This window comes from Sinocyclocheilus grahami, unplaced genomic scaffold (assembly GCF_001515645.1).
Source record: "Sinocyclocheilus grahami isolate Dianchi unplaced genomic scaffold, SAMN03320097.WGS_v1.1 scaffold8.1, whole genome shotgun sequence".
Taxonomy (NCBI): domain Eukaryota; kingdom Metazoa; phylum Chordata; class Actinopteri; order Cypriniformes; family Cyprinidae; genus Sinocyclocheilus; species Sinocyclocheilus grahami.
In genome coordinates this window covers 3,498,208-3,525,197 of record NW_015505187.1, presented here as the reverse complement: position 1 = coordinate 3,525,197, position 26,990 = coordinate 3,498,208, and the positions used below count along the sequence as shown (strand labels likewise).

Genomic DNA, 26,990 nt, shown 5'->3' with positions numbered 1-26,990 from the left:
GCGCGAAAGGAAACCAGACGGCAGAAAGCGGCATCTTATTTTTCTTTAGGCTTATTTTACAAAAGCTCAAAGATTTGTTTTTATTGCGAATGTACACAAATAAAGGCAAACCTTTTACAATTCCAATTATCTTTAAGACTAAAAGGAGTAGTTTCTTCCACTGTTAGAAGGAAAAAATTCAAGTGATTGCGCCGGCGCCGCATGCGCACGCACAGTTAAGCAGCCTGCTCATTATCATAATAAAATACAGTCAGTCAAACATATGGGAAAAAAACTATGTATTAAAAAAAATTTTTTGTAAAATCTGTGCCGTTAAGTGTTATCACAGCACCACCGTGATGTTATGCAAAACATTTTGTTTTACGTGGATATACGTTTATTATAATGTTTGTAAACATTTCGTGTCAGCATTAGGCCTATTTCTGAATTAAATAATAAAATGCGACTTATGTTTTTCCCCCCTAAAAAAAACAATTTTTTTAATACGCGTAGCACATTTTAACCATGCAGCAAACCTTTTTAAATATTTTGATAAATCACTGAAGAAATAAATTAAATGACTTTTTAAACCGTTTAACTGATTGTATTAATCGGTCAAAATTCTTACGGTCGGTTAACCGGTTAAAAGGTTAAAATGAACATCCCTACTTCAAATTTATCAGGGCTTTACTGAATTGACTTAAAGTGAATGTTTTAGTTGTAAACCCAAGCTCCTATCCACTGCTATTGGTTGTTTAGTCCTCTTGTGGAGGTCAGTTTGTCTCTTTTTTTTTTTATAGAGGCTGCATATTCTCCTGGCACTCAGTGCACTTTTGTTCTACCTGTTTTTACTCGTTACGTGCAGCCTCAGTCTTTCAGACGAGAGAAAAGAGCCATTATGCTCATCAGCTGTCTGTTACACAATGCACTCAAACCTATTAAGAAGGAAAGACAAAGCAAAGCTGTTTTCCCCCCTCTGTTGGCCGTGTTGAATCAGCAGAGCCACTGGTGACATCGCTACGTGTTCACCATTTTGAACAATCTGCGTCCCGAGAGCCCGTCGACTGTATATCCTCTGCCTTTTGTCCTGGGTTGATGAGAAGTGCTGGTGCTCTGGTTTGCACCGGCAAATAAAGGACTAATGTTCGTAAGCAGAGAAGACACGAATGGCAGTAATGGTGTAGTTCGGGACCAGGTGTGGCATTGTGACCGAATGTGTGCCGAGAGACTCTGTTGCATTTACGCTGGCCACTTGACATGCCCTTAGAATTCAACAACTCTTTTTGAAAGTGAATGGCTTTTGCAAATCACTGTGCTCGTAAACAAACTTTAAGGCTCCTGTTATTGCTTAAAAACTGTTGTTCAGAGATAGTGCTGTTTAGATCTAAATGTAGAACTTAACCTAAGGATGCGTTTTCATCCAATATTGTTTTATTTTTTTCATTTATTCGCTTTTATGGTTTTTGTTTTGGTTTGTTTTTGGTTTGGATTGGATTTATTTTTAATTAGTTTTGTTTATTTTTTGTTTATTTTTTAAATTTGATTTGCTTTTGTTGGTTTGTTGTTTGTTCATATTGGTTATTTATTGGTTATTAAATGTAATTCTTAGCCAATCTTAATATGAATATCCATCTTTCATAGTGTACCATGTTGTAATGCCTAAATTCAATTCAAGCCTAAATTCAATTCAAGTTTTAAATTGAGCAGTTTTATGTTTTGCATTATCTTTAATATCAATGATTTAGTGGTTGTCGTCCATAGCATGAATTCAATTATCAGCTTACCGGTATTAACCAGAATTTTAATATCAGTGCATACATAAGGAAACTGGATTTGTATTTGGAGACCAGCTGTAACCCTATTCCTAACCTCTTAAAGACTATGATATTCAGGCTTCACTTGATAAACCATGTTCTTACCTCTTCCAATTTCTTCCCACGATAGGAATTTTCTTGCAACACACAACAGCTCTGTCATGGAATTTGCACAGGAATTCCTACAGATTTCTGTCCCGTGGCCCCATCTTTTTCTGGCTTGCTTCCAGCTATTTCGTCAAATATGGGCCCCATCTCTTCAACTAAACTGATCAAAATCTGTCACTTTAATCACATCGCACTTCACTTCCCCCAGAAGCCGCACCTGCCGGCCATTCAGTCGGGCTTGTAGACATATAAGGGATGTGGCATGATCCTCATGCTGCTCATTTGTAATCTGAGATGGCTCCTTTTACGTTCATTATTCTGACAAAAATGAAAGGTCAAGTAGCTGTCAGTTATATTTCTGTATATATATGTAAAGCATTGATCTTGTTTTGGTGTAGCGCTCAGTGGAGATGTTGCTAAGCATTTAGACACTTGGTAAATGGTTGCTTACTTCAAAGTTACATGCTCCAAAGTTTCTATTGTTGTTTCCTGTTTTAGCTAAATGCTGTCAGGTCTCTACATGCCTAAGTAAATGTCAGGTTATATAGTCTAGAGGCACAGTGACCCATTTGGCAGTCCTCCATTGTGGACTAGTTTACATGTTGTGTTTTCGGAACAATAAAATAGAATATTTTTATGCACACTTGAATGTTAAGTGATAATATCAAAGTAAACCCTAGAATGTGAACTTCCTGGTAGCTTCCAGGCACTGTCTATCAGATAGTAATCAATAAAACCTTTTTATTTTATGTATTTTTTTATTTAATATTTTATTTTTGTAGTTTAATGTTATTGATCAGTCATTTACAGTTTTGAATAGGCATACTGTTTTTCTCACAAACGTAACCTTTGACACTATTTAGACACACTAGTCATTCCTGAAACCGTTTACCTTGTTACACTGAAGTCAACTTGGTGACCTCTATGGTTGTCAGCTGGAATTAAACATAATGGCATAAGCTGTTCAACATTCTTAACGCATCAAAAAAAAAAAATCTATCATGCCAAAGGGCCATATATTTTGCTTTGCGTGTAGTTTGTCGTCTTGGATATCCTACAGTTTGAGCAGGTTAAGTATATGTACTAATCCAAAGCGTCTGTCCCTCCCTCCATCTTGCTTCAGGCGTGGATATCGAGGCGGCCAGGAAAGAGGAGGAGCGGATCATGCTAAGGGATGCACGACAGTGGCTTAACAGCGGCCAGATCAACGACGTCCGGCACGCCAAGTCTGGGGGGACCGCACTGCACGTCGCTGCAGCCAAGGGATACGCTGAGGTTTTAAAGTAAGTTTGCTTGCCTTCAAAAGAAAGATTTTGCCATTTTCCATCCAGAAAGGATTCAACTTACACCTGGGATAATATTTGTCTTTATTCTTTTGCCAGCAAGTGAGATTTAGCAGCTAGTGAAGGTAGAAACAAATGAAACTCTGGTACTGCAGGTGTAGAGGCTTTATTGCTTAACTTAGTTCATCCCGTACCTCACCTTTCAACTCTTTCAGTATCCCAAGGGTCTTGTACACAGGGCGAGACAGTTTGTAACCTGTTTATCTGTCTCAATTACAGTAGATTATCGTGAGCTGTTGAACAAACACAGCTCAGGACGTGTGTCAGGAGTTAGGAGTTTATGGTGCTTTCGGTCTGTGGATGTCAGAGATGAATGACTGTGACAACTGATCCATCTGCCGCTGCACCAAAACAAGAGGATTGTAACCGGATAGACTGTTCTTTTTGCGTTGGATCTCAGAAAACTTCAACTAATGCGTATTTTTATGTGTGATGACTAACTGTTGGCATGTATAACCTGCCTTCTAGGCAATGGAAAAATGAACCCGTTGGTCCACATAATATCCCAGACCTTTGGCAAATGAGGCCAAGCTTAGATTGCAGCACCAAAATCCAAGAAACCCAGATTTGTCTAATCTCATCATGCTATTTCTGTCGCTCTGACTGGTTGCAGGCTTTTAATCCAAGCAGGGTATGATGTAAATATTAAAGACTACGATGGCTGGACTCCGCTCCACGCTGCTGCACACTGGGGCAAAGAAGAGGCCTGCCGGATACTAGTAGAGCATTTGTGTGAAATGGACATTGTCAATAAAGTGGTATGGGATTTATGGTTCTGTCTGTGTGCTGCTAGCTTCTGTGTAGTCTTTGGGTTGAACCCTTACAATGTTGCGTTGTGGTTCTCAGGGTCAGACGGCGTTTGACGTAGCTGATGAAGATATCTTGGGATATTTAGAAGAGCTGCAAAAGAAACAGAATCTGGTAATTTCTCACTTCTGGCATCAGATCTTCAAATGTAAATGTAATTCTGAGCCTTGTCTTAATGCGTTCTGTGTTTGTTTCAGCTTCTGAGTGAAAAGAAGGATGTTAAGAAGTCTCATTTAATAGAAACTACGACTACTGGGGACAATAATCAATCTGTGAAACCACTGAAGAGGTAAACGGCTCCTGCCACCACCATGATGGAATTGATATACTGTTTACTCAATCAATGTCTTGACTTTAACATGAATGTCAAGGCCACTTGCACTAGGGTTGACTAGGGGTGCTTTAACACTAGAACCTGAGGTTTGGATGTTTGCCATCAGAGTTTGGTTGATCTAAGAGGTTTTTCCAAACTTGGGTGCACAACAGCAAATTCTACCCGAGTCCGCTTGAAAAAGCAGTCTGGGGTTCAGCTGTGGTACTTAAAGGGATAGTTCACCCAAAAATGAAGTGTCATTAATTACTAGGGCTGTGTATCACCAGCAAAGTCACGATACGATACGTATCACGATACAGAGGCCACGATACGGTACATATCACGATACATGACTGCACTGAATTTCACTTCAGCAGAATTTATAAAAACAGCTGTTTATTAAACACTGCTTACTATAGTGCCATTTCTAACTATTGGCAGAGCAGGCAGTTGACCTCTGCATTATGAAGGGCCTCCATAACTCTACCACAGTACAATATAGGTAATTGCATATGTTTCATGTTTACATTGTGCACTCCCCACCAGGTACAATATTCTGATTGTTTGCATCTTGTTTTTAAGCCCATAAATAATAATGTACTTGTTCTAATAAATTTATATTGTAATGTACTATATATTCTAATATGTTTAAAAAATAATTTACATTGCTGGTAGGTTATCATTGCACAAATTAACACACGCTCTACAATAAAAAAAAAAAGAGAAGAGTTCTAAACTAACGCACTGTCTTCACTGTATCTAATGCACACACGCTCAAGGCTGATTTATACTCGATGCGTCCGCAAGTTCGGTTTGAGTGCGCGCGACGTCGTTTCGCGCGGCGGTGTGCACAACATTTTTTTTAAGTTTCAGCGCAGCTCCGCTTCCGAAGATGCACGAGTTCAAAGCGACTCTAGCCGAACATGCACGTCTGTGCCAGCATTTGTGTGAAACGGGAAGCAGTTTGGTGTTAAGTTCAGTCTCACACACAGATCACGCTACGGCCGAGCTCAGACATTCAGGAACAAACTTTTTAGCGCTGCCCCGCAATTTTATCAACTAAATAGCTTAATCGCTCAAGAGCTACATTATCTTTCTCAACAAGGAGCTGGTAGCATCATTGTTTCTAAAGGAATTAAAGCCACAGCTTTACTGTTAATAGAGAAACGCGGCAAAACGGTGGTAATTCATACATACACAGCCTCTCTCTCTCTGTGTCGTAAATGAACAGTTGATGAATCACACTTTTCTGAGAATAGACTTGAAGTGGAGATAGCTAAACTGCAAGCTAACCGCTGTTTTCAGAAAGCAAGCGGAGAGAGAGCGCGTGAGCACATGGTTGCCAGGTTCACAAAGATAAGTAGCACACTTAGCAGATATTTCCATATTGCGCAAGTGTAAAGCTCTGTTTGGGGGATTACGTCTCTTTATATCAGGCAACCCAGTTGTGTTCCTCTGCGACTAGATTATTAACAGATGCTCTATTCATTCTTTTTTAGAAACTTCGCACTTTTCTACTCAATTTTAAATGTTGTAAAATTAAGCGTGGTCCACTGCTGCACACGTGCCACAATATCGATACAGGGCCAGCTGTATCGATACTCGTATCGTCAAATCTCTGTGATGATACATCGTCGTATCGATATTTTGAACACAGCACTATTAATTACTCACCCTCATGTTGTTCCAAACTCATAAGACCTTCGTTCATCTTCGGAACACAAATTAAGATATTTTGGATGACATCTGAGCGCTTTCTGACCCTGCTTAAACCCTCTTGTGAATGGCGGCAAAGACTGAACCGGAACAGAAGAAATCATTGAATAAAGTTTTTCCCCCCACAAAAAGTATTCTTGTAGCTTCATAACATTACCGTTGAACCACTGATGTCACACAGACTATTTAAATGATGTCCTTACTACCTTTCTGGGCATTGAATGTGGTAGTTGCTTTGCTGTTGTTGCTGAAAGCTCTCGGATATCATCAAAAATATCTTCATTTGTGTTCCAAAGATTGAACGTAGGTCTTTACTGGTTTGGAACGACATGAGGGTGAATAGTTAATGCAATTATTTTGAACTATCCCCTTAACCCATTTTAAAAGGCAAAGCCGAACTGCTATTGTAGACCTAACGGAGTTGTTCATCTCTGCTTTAGTAAAGAAACACTTCTACTGGAGCCAGATAAGACTGTCCCACGAATTGAGACTCTGGAGCCAGAGAAGGTGGATGAAGAAGAGGGGGAGGGGAAGAAGGATGAGTCTAGCTGCTCTAGTGAGGAAGAAGACGAGGAAGACTCAGAGTCTGAGAACGAAGCAGGTACCCGTTTGAAACATTGACCACCACATACACTTTCCCAGCTAGCTTTGTGGTAATCAGTAAGGTCATTTGCTTACTGTTTCTTTTTTTTTTTTCAGACAAGACCAAGTCTTCTGTTCCGTCGAGCATTTCTAACAATGCACCTGCTAGTATCACCGTCACGTCTCCAACTACCCCCAGCAACCAGGTGACCACCCCAACCTCACCTACCAAAAAGGTACATATATTCCTCCCCTTGAACGTGCTGTCCAACTTTCCATCCACCCAGCCTTCTCCTTGGCAATATCATTCATTCTATATAGCATGTATTTGAGCATGAGTCAGTAAGCGAGAAAGGTGCATCTGCAGCTTTTCAGAATGAATGTCATTGTCTTCGTTTCAAAGGTGACTGTTGGTTTCATAGCACAGTGAAGGAGTTCTACAGATTTGTAATGTTAACGTGGCTTCACGGTTGCAAAATACTAAAAAGTCAGCTGATCTACGTCATATTCAGGATTGTCAGTGTGCAGTGAATTCTGGGACTGTGCACTGCACTTGAGAGGAGAGAAAATGTCCTCCACACCTCTTTACCGTGTACCTGCTGCCCTCTGCTGGACAGTAAGGACACTTCATCAATGTCAGCCAACTTTCATCAGGCAACTACACAATTTGTAGAGAAAATGCAGTTGTTCAGAACAAATTAGATTTCACCATTAGCCAGATTTATTATTACTCAATAACCCAATTTAATTACTTAATGTAATTAAATTGGGTTATTGTTGAGGTTTTAAATATTTTAGTTTAATATATATTTTTTTAATAACTTGAACTTGGTTTTATTTAATGCTATTTGGATTCTAAATATAGATTGACTTTTAATGATCATAAACACTGTATTTCAACTATTTGCACTAGAGATGCACCGATTGGAATTTTCTTGACCGATTCCCATTTCCGATTTTTTTTTTTTTTGGTAAGTGTGACCTGCCGATACTGATTTTTGCCGATTCCGGTCTTCTTCCTAAGAACTGTAAGTTCTTTTTTTCAATGCAAAAATTATTTACATAATAAATTAAATTATTAAACATTACATTTACCCCAATCTAGACTTAAGTTTCAGATGTTCTCTCACTTAAACAACTCTCAAAATAAAATGCTCTGTGACTAGAATGAGGTCGACATAACAATTAACTGAAAAGTTGCTGTATATAACAAAACAAATATACATCTGTTTTCTTTCACATCAAATTCTTACATTGTGTCAATTAATTCAGTTAGAATAATTAGAAACTGTAGAGTTGTTACCACTCAAATGAAATCCGTATCAACAAACTCCATCTTTCCACTGCAGGAAACACAGAGGCTGCATCTGAAATGGCGTTATATGTAGACTGTTTGATGAAATTGAGGTGCCATAAATGCCTTTACACTGTAAAATTTCAAATGCATAAATCATTTTATAAGATTAATGTTTTAAATATTTTTTAAACGCCTGAATAAGAAATGTTGGGAAAAATACAATAATACTTTTAAATATGAACGCAAACCCCCAGTAGGTGGCGGCAAATGACTGTTTTAATGAGGGAGTCACTTAGTCATTCAACCGATTTGTTTCAAACGGCTGATCCATTCACAAACGAGGCAAGTGACTACTGTCTTCATCAATACATTATAAGTCGCCGTTTACACTGAATGCAATAAAATCAGAAAAATCACGCGAAATTTTTTAGTGGCCAGGTTTTAGTGCTTCCTTAATTGTTTTTGTTATTGGCATTTGAATAAGGCTTCTTGTCCAGTCGGGCTAATCAAATTTTCTCTCACTTGCCCCAGAGAAGCATTAATCGAGCCCTGTGGTTCTCCCACAGTTAACTTTTGCCTTACACATATTACAAGTTGCGAACTTTGTGTCTTCTTCACTCACAGTGAAGAACTTCCACGCCGACTACATCCGGGCCGATCATACGGAAAATTGGCTAATTCCGGTCCCTGGCCGGTCGATCGGTGCATCTCTAATTTGCACTTCAAGGTATATATAATGTATTCAAAGAATTGAATTTCCAAGGAGATGTCCTTTCTGTAGTTTCGGTCTTCCTGTAGCTCAGCTGGTAGAACAGGGCCAAACTATGTCATAACTGATTGTTTCTACATAACCTACCCAGTACCCACAAACAAACAATGCGGTGTCATTATCGGAGTTTTGAGAAGGTATTTTTTTAACATTCAGGAAGTCATTTTTGTAGTAATGTTTTTCTGCCATCTCGAGCCGATCTTGATCTGAAGCATAAATGATAATAAAAATGAATAGCGAGCATTTTAATAATTAAATTATGTACTTTAAAAACCTAATTAATATATTAAAATCAAATTCAATCTTTTTTTTTTTGTTTTTTTTTTTTTAGACAAAAACGTGCATCAAGTATCTGTTTCTTTTGCTGCTGCTGGTGCTGCTTTTTGATTTATTTCATTCAGGGGTTCGTTCTCCCTTTTTTTGCTTTTCTTTTCTTCACAATCATCTGTTTTTCTCTCTCTACTCATCTTTGCTGTTGTCTTGGATGGCTTTAGTCTGATAACATTACTGCCCTTGTGCCTGGGGGGGAGCCAGGCTGTCCTGCGTTGTGGCGTCAAGGCTTGCGCAAAACTGGCATTTCACTTGTGCCCAAAAAAGCGATGGTGAGGCCTCGGTGTGTTCAGCATTGTGATTCCCGCCCCAACCTGTCCTCTTCACAGGAGAAGGAGAAGACACGTCTGGCGTATGTTGCACCAACCATCCCGAGGAGACACGTTAGCACATCAGACATCGACGAGAAGGAAAACAGGTAAAGAACAGACACATGCTTATTTGTGAGAGCACCTCTTGCTGCTCCATGCTGTGTGTTGCAGTGTGAGACTCACAAGCTGAAGTGTAGCATGTTTTTGTGGCTTATGCACCACATTCATGTTGTACGTGAGAAGAATATTATTAAAGAGGGGTTAGGTAGTGTCCCGTACACTCTCAAATGTCTTTTATTAGTATTTCTCCAACTGCTATGAATGACAGTTAGTTTAGTATTGTAAAAGATGGTTCTCTGGAATCAGAGGTACTATTTGTAGCATGTGGTTCTCAGGGATTCGGCTGCTAGTCTGGTACGTAGCGGCTCGTACACAAGGAGACGCTGGGAAGAAGACCTGAAGAACAGCGACGGAACTGCCTCGCAAAACAGAACCTCCAGCTATCAGCGCAGGTTAGCTTTTATTCTAGTAACAAAATTGGTTTTACTGGCTAGGACTTTCAAAGAGATGGGCGAAAGCCGGTCGCTGTTTCCTGCGGCTCTCTGAGATGCTTCTAGCAATTTTATCTTGCTGACAAGCGTTTATAGCTGCTTCTGTCAGCTTGAGTTTGCGTGAGACGCATATAAATATTATATAAATTCCTAAAATACAGAGGCAGAAGTATTTTCATGCATGCGTTTATATTGTGTATAGTCAATTGAAAAAGCAATTATGATATTTGATAACATATTATAATATGTCTTTATTAACACTGTCATTTGGGGTCAATAAGATCAAATCAGCATATTGGGCTGATTTTTGAAGGATCACGTGACACTGAAGACTGGAGTAATGATGCTAAAAATTCAGCTTTGCCTCACAGGAATACATTACATTTTAAAAATACAGAAAATATAGAAATCAGTTATTTTAAAATGTAAAAATATTTCACAATGTTACTATATTTTTGCTCAAATAAATGTAGCCTTGATGAGCATAAGATACTTCTTTCAAAAACATAAAAAAATCTGACCGACCCCAAACTTTTGAATGATAGTAAGTTTAAGTCATACTGTATTAAGTCAAAACTATATGCAGATTTGTTTATTACAGTTTCACACTCGAGCTGTCAGTAGAACAAAAAATAATCTGAATAATGAATATCATGATCTTCGACCAGTCTTTAGAAATCGAATTGTGACAGTACTTTAATGAAATGTTTTAAATGATTAAATATACATATATGTAATTAATATTTAGACTTCACATGATAAATTTGATAGACATTTAATAACATTTCCTCAAATTTTCCCTAATTTGAAAACTCTGGGCTGAAAGATGAAAGCAACCCATACCATCCAAATGACCCGAGTGCTTGTGTGTCATTGTGTAATGATGAATTTGCATGAGTGCACTTGTGCCGCCTGGTTTGGTTTCATACTCTGATAACACAAAAAGCATGCTGGAGTGTTTTATCTTTATTTTATAAAGCATGCTTATAGTTTCTATTTTTATGTCCAGTGACATATTATTGATTTATTTATTTTTTTATATCCCAAAATATGACTTAAGAAACTGAGCCCCACACAAGCCAGTCAGTGCTTCAGACATATATGTAACGTTTTGTCTATGCGTGTTCATGTTTGTCCGCCCCCTGCTAACTCACCTCTTTCACCCCGCCACACCCACACGGCAGTACGTCTCACACGCTAGCGTTAGGCCGCACGTCTAGCTCTCGCGACCTGCCCGCCAAATCCTCCTCTGCCTCCAGCCTGGAACCTAACAACTCTAAAGCCTGGCAGCAGCCTTCCTCCTACTACCAGTCTTACAGCATTCACCGCAGGTACCTGCCCGAGCACCGCCCAGCAAACACACACACACACTCTCCATGTCCTCCATGTGTCTTTGTGTTCCCCACGCGTAGCTTCTTGCTGTCTGGGGATTTATTTTCTTATGGGGTGTAGAGTTTTACTATACATTAGAATGGACTGAATATAGTGCTGGGTGATATATTAAAATGTTTTTCACAACTAACTGACACTTCAGTTTAATTTATTTTTAATTAATAAAAAAAATAAAAAAGGTCATTGCAACTTTTTAATCATGCAATTCTTTCTTTTTTTATTTTTCTCCCAATTGCGAGTTTACATCTTGCCATTCGGACTTTTCTGAGATAAAAACTCGCAATTCTGACTTTTTTCCCCTCGGAATTGCGAGTTTAGGCTATATCTTGCAATTCTGAATTTTTTCTCAGAATTATGAGCTAGCATGATTAGCAAGTGCCTAGCATGCATATATAAAAAATGCAAATAAAGCAGTGCTTTAAATGAAATATAGAACATTGTCAGAAGTATATATAAAAAAAATTCTTTATATCGCCCAGCCCTAATTTTTTATTTTGTTTTATTTATATATTTTTTTTCATTTGTGCATTATGGACCTGCTCCAGGTTTGTTTCTTTTTTGTTTTGTTTTATTTTGCTTTGTTTTGCTTTGCTCAGGTTTTCAGAATGAGGAAACTCTTTCCTGTTTTCTCCTATGGTACTTCTTTTGAGAAAGTTCTTTCTCTCCTCTTATCTTTGGTTTTGTCTCTTGATTGTTGTCTGTGTTGCTGTAGCGGATCGTTTGGAAGGAAGCAGGATGATGCTTTAAGTTCCACTTCTTCCTCCACCTCCACAACAATGACCTCCACCTCCTCTGTTACCTCACCCACCGGACATCGCAGCCTGCTGTCCAGGTACCAACACACACCACAAACTGAACATCCGAGCTAAACAGTCAGAGTGGGATCTGTTAGTAAATTGTGTTGATGCGGAATAGGTATTGGGCAGAAGAGAGTACGGAAAAGGAGAAAGAGTCGGCCACGGTCATCCCCACAATCAACACTGCAGCCACCACCACTACCACCTCCACTACTGGAACTGTGCTGGGCTCTGACGGACGAGAGAGACGCAGGTACACACACACTAGAGGTCTGCTACCAGACCCGAGCCCGACGGGTCCTGAAATACTTTCGGGTTTCGGTTCTGGTTAATGTTTAATTAATAGCTTCGGGTTCGGGTCGGACTCGGGTTTATAGCTAAACTAAAACTATATGCAGGCTACGCTGCTTTCATGGACACACGCGCACACATTATTGCACACGACAACACAGCACAGTAACTTTTATTAGTAAAATCACTGTTTTTGAAGGAACTAAGCCTCGTTGCTTGTAGAGAGAGACGCGCAGATGCAGGTTCACACATGCAACTTGCATCTCTCTCTCTCGCGCGCGCTAATTCAAATAAATGATATAATTAGCCTAATTAATTCAAATAAATGCGATCTTACCGCACTGCATCTCTGTGTCTGATTTAAAGCAGGCCGAATGCTAACGAGCCTTAACTGACAAAAATGACCATAATTTGCACGATGGAAGAATTATCGTCTTGTCGTATACAACCATTCAAAAACTCGGCAGAATTTGTGTGACCGCTGCACCCGATGTTCATAAACTTTCATAACTGGTAAGTGTTTTTTCTTTTGCCTTGTGAACTGGCCGAGCCTTAATGATTCTGTTTCTTTACATGTATTTGCTTACTGACCGTTGCATGCAATCGTGAAATACAGCATTTTTTTAAATTGGGGGGAAAAAAAAGATTTCGGGTTCGGGCTCTAAATTTAACTGTGCCGCTCGGGTCGGGTCAGACGATCTCGGGTACGGGCCAGGTTCGGGCTTCACTTTAAAGCCCGTGCAGACCTCTAACACACACACACTGTAACATATTATCACTGAGTGCATTTTTGCACATACTTGATTTGCTTTGTGGAAAACAAAAATTGCTTAAACTCAATGTACTTTGGTAGGACATCTGGTTTGATCATTTAAAGAAGAGCAGCAGAAGACATAATAGATGTTTTCTTCGGTAGGCAGTTTTTTGTCTTTGAATTTAAATGCTGACACGTAGAATCTCAATAAGTTTAAACAATGTATTATGTTGCAACTCCTAATAAAGTAAGAACTGTCTTATTTATTCTCCAAAGCCTATTTTTACTCTCATTAAAGCTGCCCTGAAGAGCCTCAACAAAAGTGCATGTTGCTTCAGCTGTCGGAGTGACGACATTTAACTGAGAGGATTTTGTTTCTTTGTGTTGTGTCTGTAGATCATACCTCACCCCTGTGCGTGACGAAGAGTCCGAGTCTCAGAGGAAAGCCAGATCCAGACAGGCACGGCAGTCCAGGAGGTCCACACAGGCAAGTCTAGACAATCATCTAAACGCCTCTGCAGGAAGTCTCTCTAATAATAGACAGATCCACACAGTGCTGTTTACAAAATACTTTTTTCCCCCTGAAATGTTCTTGGTTCTTTCTTCGGTTTTGGTATGTGTTTCCTGGAATTTATTACATCCTGAGCTCTGTGATGTGGCAGGGATTTATGGGAGAAATAACTGTTTGCAACTGAGAGAAAATTCAAAAGCAAGGCCTTGTTGGTTGTGACTAAGGGCTCAACATAAAACACCATAATTGAATATTTACTTTAATTATATATTACATAATCATGTGGTAATTCCTGAGTGTAAAGAGTGAAAAATGTCTTCAATTGGGTGAAGTTTAAAGCTGTTAAAGCTGAAGTTTAAAGCTCCACCACCAGTGTGCAGCATCCACCTGGATGATGCGACGGCAGCCATAGTGCATCAGAACGCCTACCACACACCAGCTCATTGGTGGAGAGGAGACAGAGTGACGAAGCCAATCAGTATATGGGGATGATTAGGAGGCCATGATGGTCAGAGGCCAGTAGGCAGATTTGGATGCCGAGGTCACATCTCTACTCTTTTCGAAAGACAGTCAAGACCTCGGTTTAACGTCTCATCCGAAGGACTGCTTTTTGACCGTTAAAAAAAAATAGCGTCCCTGTCACTATACTGGGGCGCTAGGGCCCACTCAGACCACAGGGTGAGCACCCCCTGCTGGCCTCCCTAGCACCTCTTCCAGCAGCAGCCTAGTTTTGCCAGAAGGTCTCCCATTCAGGTACTGACCAGGCTCAACCCTGCTTCGCTTCAGTGGGCATCCAGTCTTGGGCTACAGAGTGATATGGCTGCCATATCAAACTTAAAAAAAAATTAACTGAGTGCCGTGCTTTATTCTCCACATATAGCACGATCTGAACCCTAAACGCGTTTTGTCAAAAAAGACAGTATTCATGTATTCAGAGTTCACGTATTACTGCAGAAGCCGACACGCGCCCTTGCTGTTTGTGAACAAAAGCCGATAAGTTCATTTTAGTGAATCAGCGCACTGTATTCAGGTCAGGTGACAAGGCTGCCAGCCACTTTGAAAAAAACGTGCTTGCTGAGAGGGGTTTCGTCAAAGCTGACTAAAAGTGATCGAGGATGGATAATTTCGACGAACTTGATGAACCTGTGATATCATCTTCAGGGCGAAAAAGGAAAATAAACGTTTTTACGGGACCTTGCATTATTTTATTTTTTTTAGCAGACTCAGAAATGAATGGCATGATTGTCATCCTTTGACCTTCTTTTTTTCAGGGTGTGACCTTGACTGATCTCCAGGAGGCAGAGAAGACCATCGGTCGCAGTCGTCCCACATGGCCTCGAGAAGAGGAGAAAGAAGAGAAGGAGAAACAGGACAAGGAGAAACAAGAAGAGAAGAAAGAGACAGAGACCAAGGAGGATGACTACAGGTCACGCTACCGCAGCTTTGAAGAGGTGAGGAAAACTCCTTCCTGTTCCCGGTCACAGAGAACAGAGCAGATTGTGGAATTCTAACTAGCATTCTTGTTTTTTTTTTTTTTTGTCACATGAGTTTTTTTTTTTTTTTCTTGTCCTCCAGAAGTACCGGAGCACCTCCTTGGCCTCAACCACCACAGCCTCCTCCACCCTGCCTTCCTCCTTGTCTAGCAGCTCCTCTTCTCTGTACAGCACCTCCTCTCTGAACCGACCCAACAGCCTGAGTGGTCTCACTTCCACCTACAGCCGCACCACACGCGACACTGAGAGAGGTACAGCACACCAACAATCTCATGAAGTCATGTCCACGTCCTGTTTCATCCAAACAAAAGAACACATTTTATGCATGAAAACAATAAACTTGCCAGTTTTTGGAAAGTTAAGTATTTCTTGCGTCACGAAACTTTACAAAACTTTACTTTTTAAGACAATGTACAGCGGTAATTATATGTATTGTTCCCCTCAGAATGCAAATGTGCAAATTTACTTCATTGTCATGAAAAGGTTACAATGCAAAATGCAATGTCTGTGTGGTCACTGAGTCAAGTGACATGGCACAGGAAGGAAAATGAGTGAGAGGGCTTTGAGGCGTTCCAGGAACTGCCATACAGACAGGAAGTTCCTGTAGTATGGTTGCAGACTGACTAAGCCAAGCTTCAGTTTGCATTCATGTGGTTGCTAACTTTTCCTCTTATTAATAAAGAGGATTTTTTTCCTTTTCTGATTTGCGGAAACCCATGATAATAAGAAACAATATTGTTTTCTTAAAGGCTCATGTACACTACTGTTCAAAATTTTGCAGTTGGCAAGTTGTTTTTGTTTTTGAAAAAAGTATTTTATGCTCACCAATGCTGCACCAATACAGGCTAATGTTATTATATTTTATTGATTTATTCTGTAGGGACATTAATTTTATTTGTGCAGGACTTAAAAAAGGTCTAAAGTCTTCCAATGAATTTGATTTTTAAAACTCAGCTGATACCCTGAATCATTCTAAAATGCTGATTTGGTCAAGAAACATTTCTTATCACATTTGAAAATAGTTGTGAAAGTTAATATTTTAGTGAAAACTGCATTTTTCTGCCTTTTTTTTTTTTTAGGATTCTGTGATGAATAGAAATTTTAAAAGAGCAACATTTATTTTAAATAGAAATTTTAAAAATATATTTTATTTATTATTATTATTTTATTACATTACTGTAACTTTTTTATTAAAACAGACTTTTATTGCAGAATACTGGTATTAGATTTATTTTATTGTTTAGTGTTCATTCATTTTCTAAGATTTATTTTTATTCCATTTAGCTCAGCCAGAATTTCCAACAAAGTCCTGGAGCTATATTCTTCCCATAAATAAAACAGGGATTTCTATTAGTGGTTTATGAACATTCAGAATGCTCAGCTGTACACATAAAAAACCTTATGTCTGTTTTCTGACCAGAGTCTGATAGAAAAGAAAAAGAGGACGACAGGGACTCTGAAGACAAGTCTCAGCCACGCTCTATACGCGACCGCAGAAGACCTCGAGAGAAAAGACGCTCGACTGGAGTGTCCTTCTGGACCCAGGATGTAAGAAACTTTTGCACGCTCACACAATCTTGCTCTATATGGACACTGGTACAAAAGACATCATGGGAGCTTTATAATCAAGCTCCAATTTGTTACCAGCCGTGATGGTTATAAATAGTGGTCGACCGATATATCGCCAAGGCCGATATATCGGCCGACATTTGGCATTTTTTAAATATCGGCATCGACCGATACATTTTCCTGTTTGGCTGATGCGTTCGTGGCGGGATTTTTATTTTCACTGCGCTGAAAACGGCAGCGCCTGAGCAAACAGTGCTCACATTCTCCCTCTTTTTTACTGTTGTCATTAACAGTTCTGTCTAATATGGATAGAAGTCTGTCTAATAATCAGATAGAATGGTTAAACAAAGGAATTAAAATGTATACAAAAAGTATCATAACGATTGCTTTTATATTAGGCCTATTAGTAATAGAAAGGCAAACATTATAATACTTTCTATGTTTGTCGTCAGCATTCATGCGGATTTATATAATTTAAACAAATCTTTGAATGACTAATGAACATTTAATTTCACAAACCTTGCAAAGTCGGATCCAGTTGTGAGATCTTGTGAAGTGTGCATTTATCCTGCGTGATCGCGTGTTCTCTGCGTGGCGGTCGGTCCGTGTGAATTGAATGCTGACAGGAGGAGAGTTCAGCTTCACTGGAGACACGCGATCGACAAACTTTAAACTCGTGATTTCAAATTATGCTGCGCTTTTATGCATTTGCCCACTGCCATATTCATGTCATTTTCACTGTGATCTGTATGTAAAATGAGTGTTACCTTGTCTTTATTTGTAAAAAATATGATTCCCAAATCCCAATGCACACAAACTTCCCAGAATACTGAGTGCCATGTTGGTTACAGTGTTTACTTTTTAATCATATTTTTTATTAATATTTATTTATTTGTGAAAAATACTTTGTCATCTGAAGTATAAGTATGTTAATTTAACACATTTATTTTTTAATCCATTTTCAAATGATTTCAGATTTCTTAAATATTCATTAAAATAAATATAATTATATTGACTTTATATCGGCCACCCTGCTTTCCAAGATATCTGCATCGGCTGTCAAAAAACCAATATTGGTCGACCACTAGTTATAAATATATAAATATTGCCAATTATTGCATGCCTCTCCAGATTTCTTCTGATTGGGCAATTGCAGCTGGCCAGGAAGAAAAGTTACCTGCCAGCTGGTCATTAACTAAATTTTATGTTCATGCCAAAACATTTAATTTTGGCTTAATTTTGGACCCTTTTATAGTTGGAATATAGTGGAATTTGAAATTCATTTCTATGTTACAGAGTGACGAGAACGAGCCAGAGCAGCCATCAGACTCAGAAGAAGGCAACACTAAAGGAGAGCCTCAGGTGAACATCATATCACTTACAATGCATCTACTAACACAAATGGATCAGTTAAGGGGCGGTCACACTGCACTTTTCGTTCCATTGACTTCCATTCATACGCATGCGAATGCGTAAGACCGGAAATGCAAGCTCATGCGAAAAATTTTGCATTTCACTGCGTTCGAAAGTTCAAGTTTGGTGAACTCTGACCTGCGAATTCGCATCACGTGAAGACGTGTGACCAGTAGAAGATCGATAAGTCACTGCGTGACCTCTCTGTACTGAAATTCAAAAATGGAGGAAGCTCTAATTTTAGCCGGAGTGCAGAATCCTATTTTATATAATACATCTTCAATGGAAACAGGAACAGATGATATATATAGAGAGAGAGAGTACAATATAATTACTATAGACAAGTGTATTATTATTAAATTACTTAATGTTGTTCGTTATTTTATATTTATATTTTCAGAATCATTTTAAAATAAATTTTGCACACCTCAAGAACTTATAAAATGACCTATTTAAAGGGAAAAACCTATAGCACTTAAAGCACAGCACTTACAAATGTAATATGTACAGTCAAACCAAAATTTATTCAGACACCTTGAACATTTCATTCATTAATGCAATTTATTCACTATAGTTTAAAAAAATGGTAATAAAATATGACAGAGCCGAAAGTACTCCTGAATTAAAGAATGGAACTCTCCCCGCTCATTCCGAGTCTGTAGAACAGGGTGAACCCACAGCCTTCTCCTTTCCAGACGCTTTCGATGCCGTCGCAAAATACACCGTACAAGCACATCGGAATCCATGTTGAGATAACTGAGGGGAAACTTTGGCGCGTGATGTCCTGCTCCCGCCCATATTCGCAGCGGCGTCCGAAAAAATTTTGCGCATTCAAAGTCTAGTGTGACCGCCCCTTTAGACAAATGCCAAGTTTAAATAAATCAGCTGCTTATTGTGTTGGACTGTTTTTGAAGGACTTTGAGGTTCTTCCTCTGCCCAGCTCTCGGTCTTTCACCTTGTATAGTCAAAGAACAGATTGACTTTCCTTCATGTTTGACAGGACAAACAATTCACTCACATTACTGTGTCTGCTGACCCTGTCCTCTCTCTTCAACTTCCTGGAATTGTCCCAGTAGCATTAGTCATCTTAAAAATGAAAGTTGGCCTGATTCACAGCCTGCTGATTGTCACCTTTTACAGGAATAGTTAAGGGTTCAGTTTCTGGCTCCAGCGATAAAAGAAACTACGTGGCTAGTCACATGAGCCGTGCTTGGTGTGTACTTAAGCTGTTTGTGTTGGTGTGACTAGAGTGATATTGTGAGTCCAGTGAGGATAAGATAAATATCCTGTGTCAACATGATCCTGGAAACAGATCACACGCAGTTGGGAGGAAAACTGGGAATGAGGGATTCAAATGTGGTGACAATTTGTTTGAGTCAGGAAGGTCAAGAAACAAAGAGTAGGACAAAGCATTGTTGTTGACTGTTGGGTCAATGGAAGAAGAACAGGAAATATTTTGCACGTATCAAGTGGAAGAAAAACCAGCTGACGCCTCAAATCATCCTCCTATTACAACACTTTTTCAAGTGCGCTTGTTACAGCATGTCATCCAGGTTTTAATTTAGCTCAGATATTGCCGAATAGAGCTAAAGATCAGTTTTTGGTTGGATGGTTCCAAATGATAAGTGTTCAGCGGGCCGCAATATGAAAGAAAATCTAATGCGGTCTGTGGGTTCTTTATGAGACAGCTGTTTTTTTGTTAGCTTAATAGCACACATTTCCTCTTTGTGTGCTGTTCTGTATTGAAAAGGAACTTCTGACACAAAGTGCTTCAGTGTGCTTCCAGGGTAATCAGCTAAAGGAAGTGGGCATGTATATGGAATATTGTGCACTGTATGCATACTGCATACTACTAACTTCCAAAAATAGTGGTTAATATGCCATTCCAAAACCCTGTGCGTGCTCTGAGCAGCTGGGGAATAAGAGCAGACCAAGAAGTCTTGGCTGCTGATCAGGAATTCATGAAGAAAAGCCCAGCAGGGCTGAGAGGTCTCAGAGCTCAGGGAAAGAAAAGAAACCGGAGGAGGAGGGAATGATGACCAAAGTCCTTTTACTTCCACCTTGATAAATGTGACACTCGTGTTGAAGTCAGACCTTTTGAAGCATGACACTTATTAGGACAAAATCAAATGGATTACACCCAGATGTCTTCAAGCACGTCCTTTACTGTAGAGCGGTAAATGATAGATTGGCGACCCGCGCAGACTCTCATTAAATAGCAGCGTTAAGCAGGCCATCAGAGCCAGGAATGAGAGCGTCACAATCCATCCCAGACTAATTGATAATCTGCATTCTAGACGCTCTGCTAGTCTAGACACTAGACAAACAGACACACTAAATGCATTATGAGCATGTGATTGATTAACAGCAGGTACAGACCTTGTAATAACTTCCCCTCTCTCTCTCTCTCTCTCTCTCTCTCTCTCTCTCTCTCTCTCTCTCTCTCTCTCTGTTCACATCCACAGAGTGACAGACTGTCCAGGTATGTATCCCAAAACACACCAGGTCACTTAAGATCAGCTAAATATTCATGCCCATTATGAGAACACAAATGGATAATATAAGTATCCATAATTTTCCCCCCTCAGGTATGACCCTGTCTCTACTAGCACTTCCTATCTCGACCGTTACGAGTCTTTGAGTAGCCGTGGCATTGGGGAGAGCCGGCGGCCGTACTCTCGCTTCGAAAGAGACGACACCACTGATTATAAGAAGGTACAAACTTTGCGCTGTATGATTACGCCCCATAAAATAGTGGCTTCCTTACCGGTTGTGTGTTTACCCAACATGCTCTTACCGCTTGCAGCTTTATGAGCAGATTTTAGCTGAAAACGAGAAGTTGAAAGCTCAGTTACGAGGTACAGAACTGGAGCTGGCAGACCTGAAACTGCAGCTGGAGAAAGCCACACAGGTCAGATCCTGTCCACAATTCACTTTCTGAGAGACTTTGCCCATGTATCATCTGCACTCAAAGAGACACCAGTATTTAAATTTTTTTTTTTATCATTGATTGTGGGAAAAAACACCAATTCATTCTTTAACAATAAAATGAATTGTGATAATGATAATAATTTGATAATTTTGTAGTTGCCACTGTCCTGGAAAACCTAGAAATATGAGTGAATTTTCAAGCATGATTTCCAGGCTGGGAAAAGAAAGCTATGAAATTTAATTAAAAATAAATAAATAAATAAAAAGCAACTGGGTTATTTTTTTCTTTAATTGCCTAAACACCTTTATTCCTCATTGTTAACATTTATACTGTAATTTTAATACTGTCACAGTGTGTTGTTGCGTCAGTGGTGGAAAACCTGGAAATATATTCAAATTGGAATTTAGAATCAAAAGAAATAAATGACTAGAATCATTCAATCAAATAAATAAATGAATCAGAATTAATTCTGATTATTGATAATACTCTCACACTGCTTTGTTGGATCAGACAGGGTTGCCACAAACTTAGAAATATAACAGGCGGTGAATTGAAATGAAATGAAATTTAAAAAAAAAAATTATTTGATCGCCTTGTTAATTTATACTGTCATTTTAATACTGTCACAGTGATTTGTTGCATCGGTTATGGAAAACCCTGGAAATATCTTAAAGTGGGAGTTTAAGTTTAGATTGGGAAAAGAAATTACTAGAGTTATTCAATGAAATAAAGAAATAAATAATCGGAATGAATCCAAATAAATCCAACCAATATGATTCCAAGCCAGAAAAAGAAAGAGTAGAATAGGCCAGAAGCTTTTTGAGATTGTAGTTTCTTTAAAATGATTAAAAAAACGAATAATAATCATAAAAAGAAAACGCCGAAAATGACAAATGATTTGAAATGTCCTGAGCTCATCCATTGTGTTGTTTGGGTTGCAGAGGCAGGAGCGCTTTGCTGATCGATCACAGCTGGAGATGGAGAAAAGGGTAAAAACAACTGTTACTTGAATCTGTTGTCTCATGAAACATTTCCGTTGAGTTTTAATGGATCGAATCATCGTTCCCCATCCAAGTTAATGTGCCATAGCAGTGGAGGAGCATGTGTACTTCACTCTAATGAAGTGATGAGGCATTGAATCCATAAAGGATCGTTAATAGATAAAGCCCCATATCAGCATCTTTCAACTCAAATGCTGAGATTTTGGAGATGTTTACAAACTGATCCAGATAAATGCTGACTTCTGGCCTTGTAACTGTTCCGCACTGGTTTATGTCTGAAGGTTGCAGGCAGGTCTCAGGCTCAGCTGGGTGCTTTGGGTAACGTTTAACCTGAATTTAAAGTGTTACAGCTCTGCTAGTGGCTGAATCACGTGCCTCTCTCAGCCTGGGGGGTTAGAACCAAACCCCATCAGCCAATCACAATCCCTCTTTCACTCTTTTCTTGAAATCACTAAAGCGACACACCTTTCCAGACTTGTGGAAAAGAATAATATATCATGTGAGATATAGAGTATGGTGTGGTTTCTCTTTCAAACATTGTATCTGCATGCGTGTGAAAATCATTCCAAAACTTGTATTTGGTTTTTTGGTTCCTGTTACATCCGTTTACAGTATTTAACGTCATTTATATTTGTTAATTATTTACATTATTCCTTCAATTATGCACTAATTTGGTCTGTTGTTGAAATGTGGTACACATGCCTATATACACATACTGAACAGTTTTTTTTGTTTTTACTTTTAACATATATTTTAATTAATAAAAATGTTTAATTATTATCATTTATAATTAAAAAAATTTATTATTTATATTATTTTATCGGTATGATTTACATTGTATTATTAGTAATACATAAAATTATAAACATAGCAATTATTTAACCATTTTTAAATAATAATTATTAATTTAATTGCACTATACAGTTATTAAGTAACTTAATGTGCTCAGACCTGGTGTTAGCATGAATAAACCAAACTATATTTCTAGCTCTTGATATGCTTCACTAAGCAGTGTGTGGTTTCCTTCACTTTGTTCACTTCTCTCTGTTTTGACATTCATTCACCTGATGCATCCACGATTCTCTATCTTTCTTTGTTTGCAGTGAATCATGCAGTTGTTTATGTGTGTTTTATGGGCATGTGCGCTAACTTGTCAGTGTGTGTGTGTGTGTGTGTGTGTCTGCAGGAAAGAAGAGCTTTAGAAAGGAAGATCTCTGAGATGGAGGAGGAACTGAAGGTACTTTTTGTTTGTTTTTAAAGTGTGTGTGTGTTGTGTGCATCATTAATATCAATAAATACAAGAATGAAAATTCTTTATTCTAACTTCGTGTGTTTAAGTGAACTATGGTCCATTTTTGTAGAAATGTGTTTATGTGGCTTAGTCTATTTATTCAGCTTTAATGAGTATACTAGCATATAGATTTACTTCAAATATAACGGACGTGGACTAAAAGCTACAAAACTTTGATCCCCCCGTTTGGTTGTTAAGGCTCGTATATGAGACTGTGAGAAGTGTTTTTTTTTTTTCTTTTCTGTTCATTATATTATTATATCTGCTTCATAGTGAGTGTGATAAGGCCCAGTTGACTGGTTTCAGCCATACTGTTATATTGTACATCCTTTCAAATCTCTTTTCTAACATGCATATCTTATGACGAGTTGCCTCTTTTTTCTAATGTGTGATAAATTTGTATAAATGCATGTTTGTGGCGACTACAAGGAAGGTTTGCGTGTTTTAATCTTTCTGCGACATGATGGATTTGTGTATTTCAGTATTCTATTCCCCACTGAATTCACCCCATTTCTTAAGAGTCTGTGTGTGAATTTGTGTGCATGTGAATCTATACAGAGGACAATATGTCCACTGAGAATATCTAGCAAAAATTTGGGGACATCGGAGGATGTCTTCATTTCTAAAACCGATATGTACCCTTTTTATCATTTAAATTTGACAAAATAAGTAATTTATATATAATTTATTTTATTTTTATTTTTTTTTTGGTTAGTCTAGGAGTGGTTTCCAAACTTTTTGACTCCAAGGGCCCCTTATTGTCAAAGACAATATTTGAAGGCCCCCCCAAGATATTTCTGATACTTGTTATAATGACAAAGCTGCTTGTTAAAAAAAAATAAAAAATCTACCGAAGCTAGTTGTAATATATTAAAATATATCTTAAAGTTCTATTATTCTAAAACTTTCCATAACTAATGTTATTCAGGATTCCATTTTTATAATTGCCAATGAAATTGCTAGTTATTTGTGGTTACAGGTTTTTTTTATTATTATTTTGTACTCGCACATAGCAAATTCTACCTGATAAAAAATGCTAGAGTTTGAAATAACTCGAAGAAATATATTTTTCAAAAAAAAAAAAAATCCATGAAATTTTAGACGTTTTTATGAAGTACCCAGTTCTTAAATAAAAATTCAAATAAGAAAGGATGTCAGCTAATGTATTGATTTTTAGCAGTTTTAGCTTTTGAATTTTTGTTTTGTTTATACAATTTTAAACCATCTTAATGTCCACTTGGAAGTGTGCTGAAGCCCACTTTTGGCCACGACTACCTAAAGTCTATTAAATGTCCCCATTTATAGCCAAACGAATGTGTGTGTGTGTGTCTGCTCATCTTTTTCCTGTTCAATTTCTTTGAATTATTTTTGAGATTCCATATTTTTTTTCCTTCAGTGATCTAGTGATCTCTTTAACAGTTTACGTTAATACATTATTCCTTTTTTTTGCATTCATTTTTGTCTGATGTCTATCATCTTCTCCTCTATCGTTCTTTCTGTTTCTCTGTCTCGTAGATTATTCTAAAACTTTCCATAACTAATGTTATTCAGGATTCCATTTTTATAATTGCCAATGAAATTGCTAGTTATTTGTGGTTACAGGTTTTTTTTATTATTATTTTGTACTCGCACATAGCAAATTCTACCTGATAAAAAATGCTAGAGTTTGAAATAACTCGAAGAAATATATTTTTCAAAAAAAAAAAAAATCCATGAAATTTTAGACGTTTTTATGAAGTACCCAGTTCTTAAATAAAAATTCAAATAAGAAAGGATGTCAGCTAATGTATTGATTTTTAGCAGTTTTAGCTTTTGAATTTTTGTTTTGTTTATACAATTTTAAACCATCTTAATGTCCACTTGGAAGTGTGCTGAAGCCCACTTTTGGCCACGACTACCTAAAGTCTATTAAATGTCCCCATTTATAGCCAAACGAATGTGTGTGTCTGTGTCTGCTCATCTTTTTCCTGTTCAATTTCTTTGAATTATTTTTGAGATTCCATATTTTTTTTCCTTCAGTGATCTATCGTTCACTTTAACAGTTTACATTAATACATTATTCCTTTTTTTTGCATTCATTTTTGTCTGATGTCTATCATCTTCTCCTCTATCGTTCTTTCTGTTTCTCTGTCTCGTAGAATCTTCCTCAGGTAAAGCAGGTGCAGTCTCTGCGTCAGTATAACGAGCGTTTGCAGGCAGAGAACAGGGCGCTGGCTCGCGTGCTCTCCAAAATCTCGCAGGGCTGCAGCCACCTGCCCGCCGCAGACCTGTAGACCCGCCCCCACCTCCCCTTACACCCCTCCTCATGCTCCATTCAGCACCGCCCACGCCCATATAAAGGCAGGTGCCAGCTGATGCTCCGCCTCCCTCTGTGCTTCCTGGGGAGGATTTTGGGGCTTTAAAAAAACACAAAAAACAGTACCGTTATTGCTAAAAAAAAAAAAAAGTCTATTAAATACTGTACATTTGATGTACTTTAGAAATGACTGATATTTTGCACATTTTTTGATCAGTTCTACAATGTCGTCATTAAAACATTACATAAAAATGTTTTTTCAAGAGTTACATTTTACACATGGCATGTTTCTTGAATTAATGTAATTGATAAAAAATTAAAACACTAATAATGTTTACCCAGATTTTTATGAAATGACATTTTATGAATGGTCAATACGCTCATATGAATCACACAGTTCCTGCCTTTTTTAAAACCGCTTTTTTAGTAATAAATTGTACTGTTTTTGTTTTGTTCTGTTTTTTTGAGCTTGTTTGAACTTTTTTGGCCCCTCCCCTCGAATGTGTTGCAGTGAAGTGCAGTTCCTTTTGGATGACTACGGCATCTTGCATGAGGTGCTTGACTGATTTTTTGTGAAATCAAATCTAGTTTCTCTGCTTTTTTTTTCAATTTTGGAGACCAACCCTTTTTTCCCCAGTCCCAGATTTTTTTGATTTTGGAGCTGAACTGCTATTTATGCTTTGCCTGGGGCTAATCTGGATTGCATGGCTTCTGGAAACTCATGCATTTTACTAAGCAAACACTTAAATTACATTGGATCTTTTCTAGCATAATCTAGCCGATTGTATACAGAATGAGAAACATTTGTGGATGCATTCTGTTTGCCGATAGGCCTCAAATACAATATAATATGACTTTTTTCCCCCTAGGTTTTTAAGTTCGGTTTCTTTTACTCAGGTCTATTTTGTTTTTATGAACTGTTTTTAATGCATTTTTCCAGTTTTTGCACTTGCTGTACTCAACAAACTGTAAACCTCTCTCTTGGGAAGTATCATTACATCGTTAAAATGTAGTTGTCAGTGGCAAGTTTATCACAAGGAAGTTGTTTCTTTGCGCTCCTGCAAAACATCTAAAGTTCTTCACTGACACGATTTTTTTGCCTTTCTTCTTAGAAATATTTCTCCCAAAAATGAATGTTCTGTCATCATTTACTCACCCCTATACTGTTATAATCCTGTCTGACTTTCTTTTGTGGAAGTTATGTAGCAAAAATAAGCTTACAGGGACTGTAAAACTGCATAATTGTCAAAAAAGGCACCATAAAAGTGGTCCAAATGACTCTTGCTGTTTTAGGACATGTGAGGTCACGTAATGGCCTTTTGTAAGAAAA

At 38.2% G+C, this 26,990-nt stretch overlaps 1 protein-coding gene across 1 annotated transcript in view; it reads left to right on the top strand.

Annotated features, from left to right (window-relative positions):
- Positions 1-26,990, top strand: part of LOC107591124 (protein phosphatase 1 regulatory subunit 12A-like) — an 83,662-nt gene that overhangs the window by 52,365 nt on the left and 4,307 nt on the right. Inside the window, exons 4-24 of the mRNA XM_016280169.1 lie at positions 3,025-3,184; positions 3,858-4,002; positions 4,091-4,165; positions 4,249-4,340; positions 6,521-6,681; positions 6,780-6,898; positions 9,388-9,476; positions 9,765-9,881; positions 11,105-11,251; positions 12,025-12,144; positions 12,228-12,362; positions 13,551-13,641; positions 14,937-15,116; positions 15,241-15,409; positions 16,579-16,706; positions 18,024-18,089; positions 20,606-20,622; positions 20,729-20,855; positions 20,947-21,051; positions 22,014-22,061; positions 23,260-23,310. Of these exons, the coding sequence (XP_016135655.1) occupies positions 3,025-3,184; positions 3,858-4,002; positions 4,091-4,165; positions 4,249-4,340; positions 6,521-6,681; positions 6,780-6,898; positions 9,388-9,476; positions 9,765-9,881; positions 11,105-11,251; positions 12,025-12,144; positions 12,228-12,362; positions 13,551-13,641; positions 14,937-15,116; positions 15,241-15,409; positions 16,579-16,706; positions 18,024-18,089; positions 20,606-20,622; positions 20,729-20,855; positions 20,947-21,051; positions 22,014-22,061; positions 23,260-23,310 (2,342 nt within the window). The remainder of the gene's footprint in view (positions 1-3,024; positions 3,185-3,857; positions 4,003-4,090; positions 4,166-4,248; positions 4,341-6,520; positions 6,682-6,779; positions 6,899-9,387; positions 9,477-9,764; positions 9,882-11,104; positions 11,252-12,024; positions 12,145-12,227; positions 12,363-13,550; positions 13,642-14,936; positions 15,117-15,240; positions 15,410-16,578; positions 16,707-18,023; positions 18,090-20,605; positions 20,623-20,728; positions 20,856-20,946; positions 21,052-22,013; positions 22,062-23,259; positions 23,311-26,990) is intronic.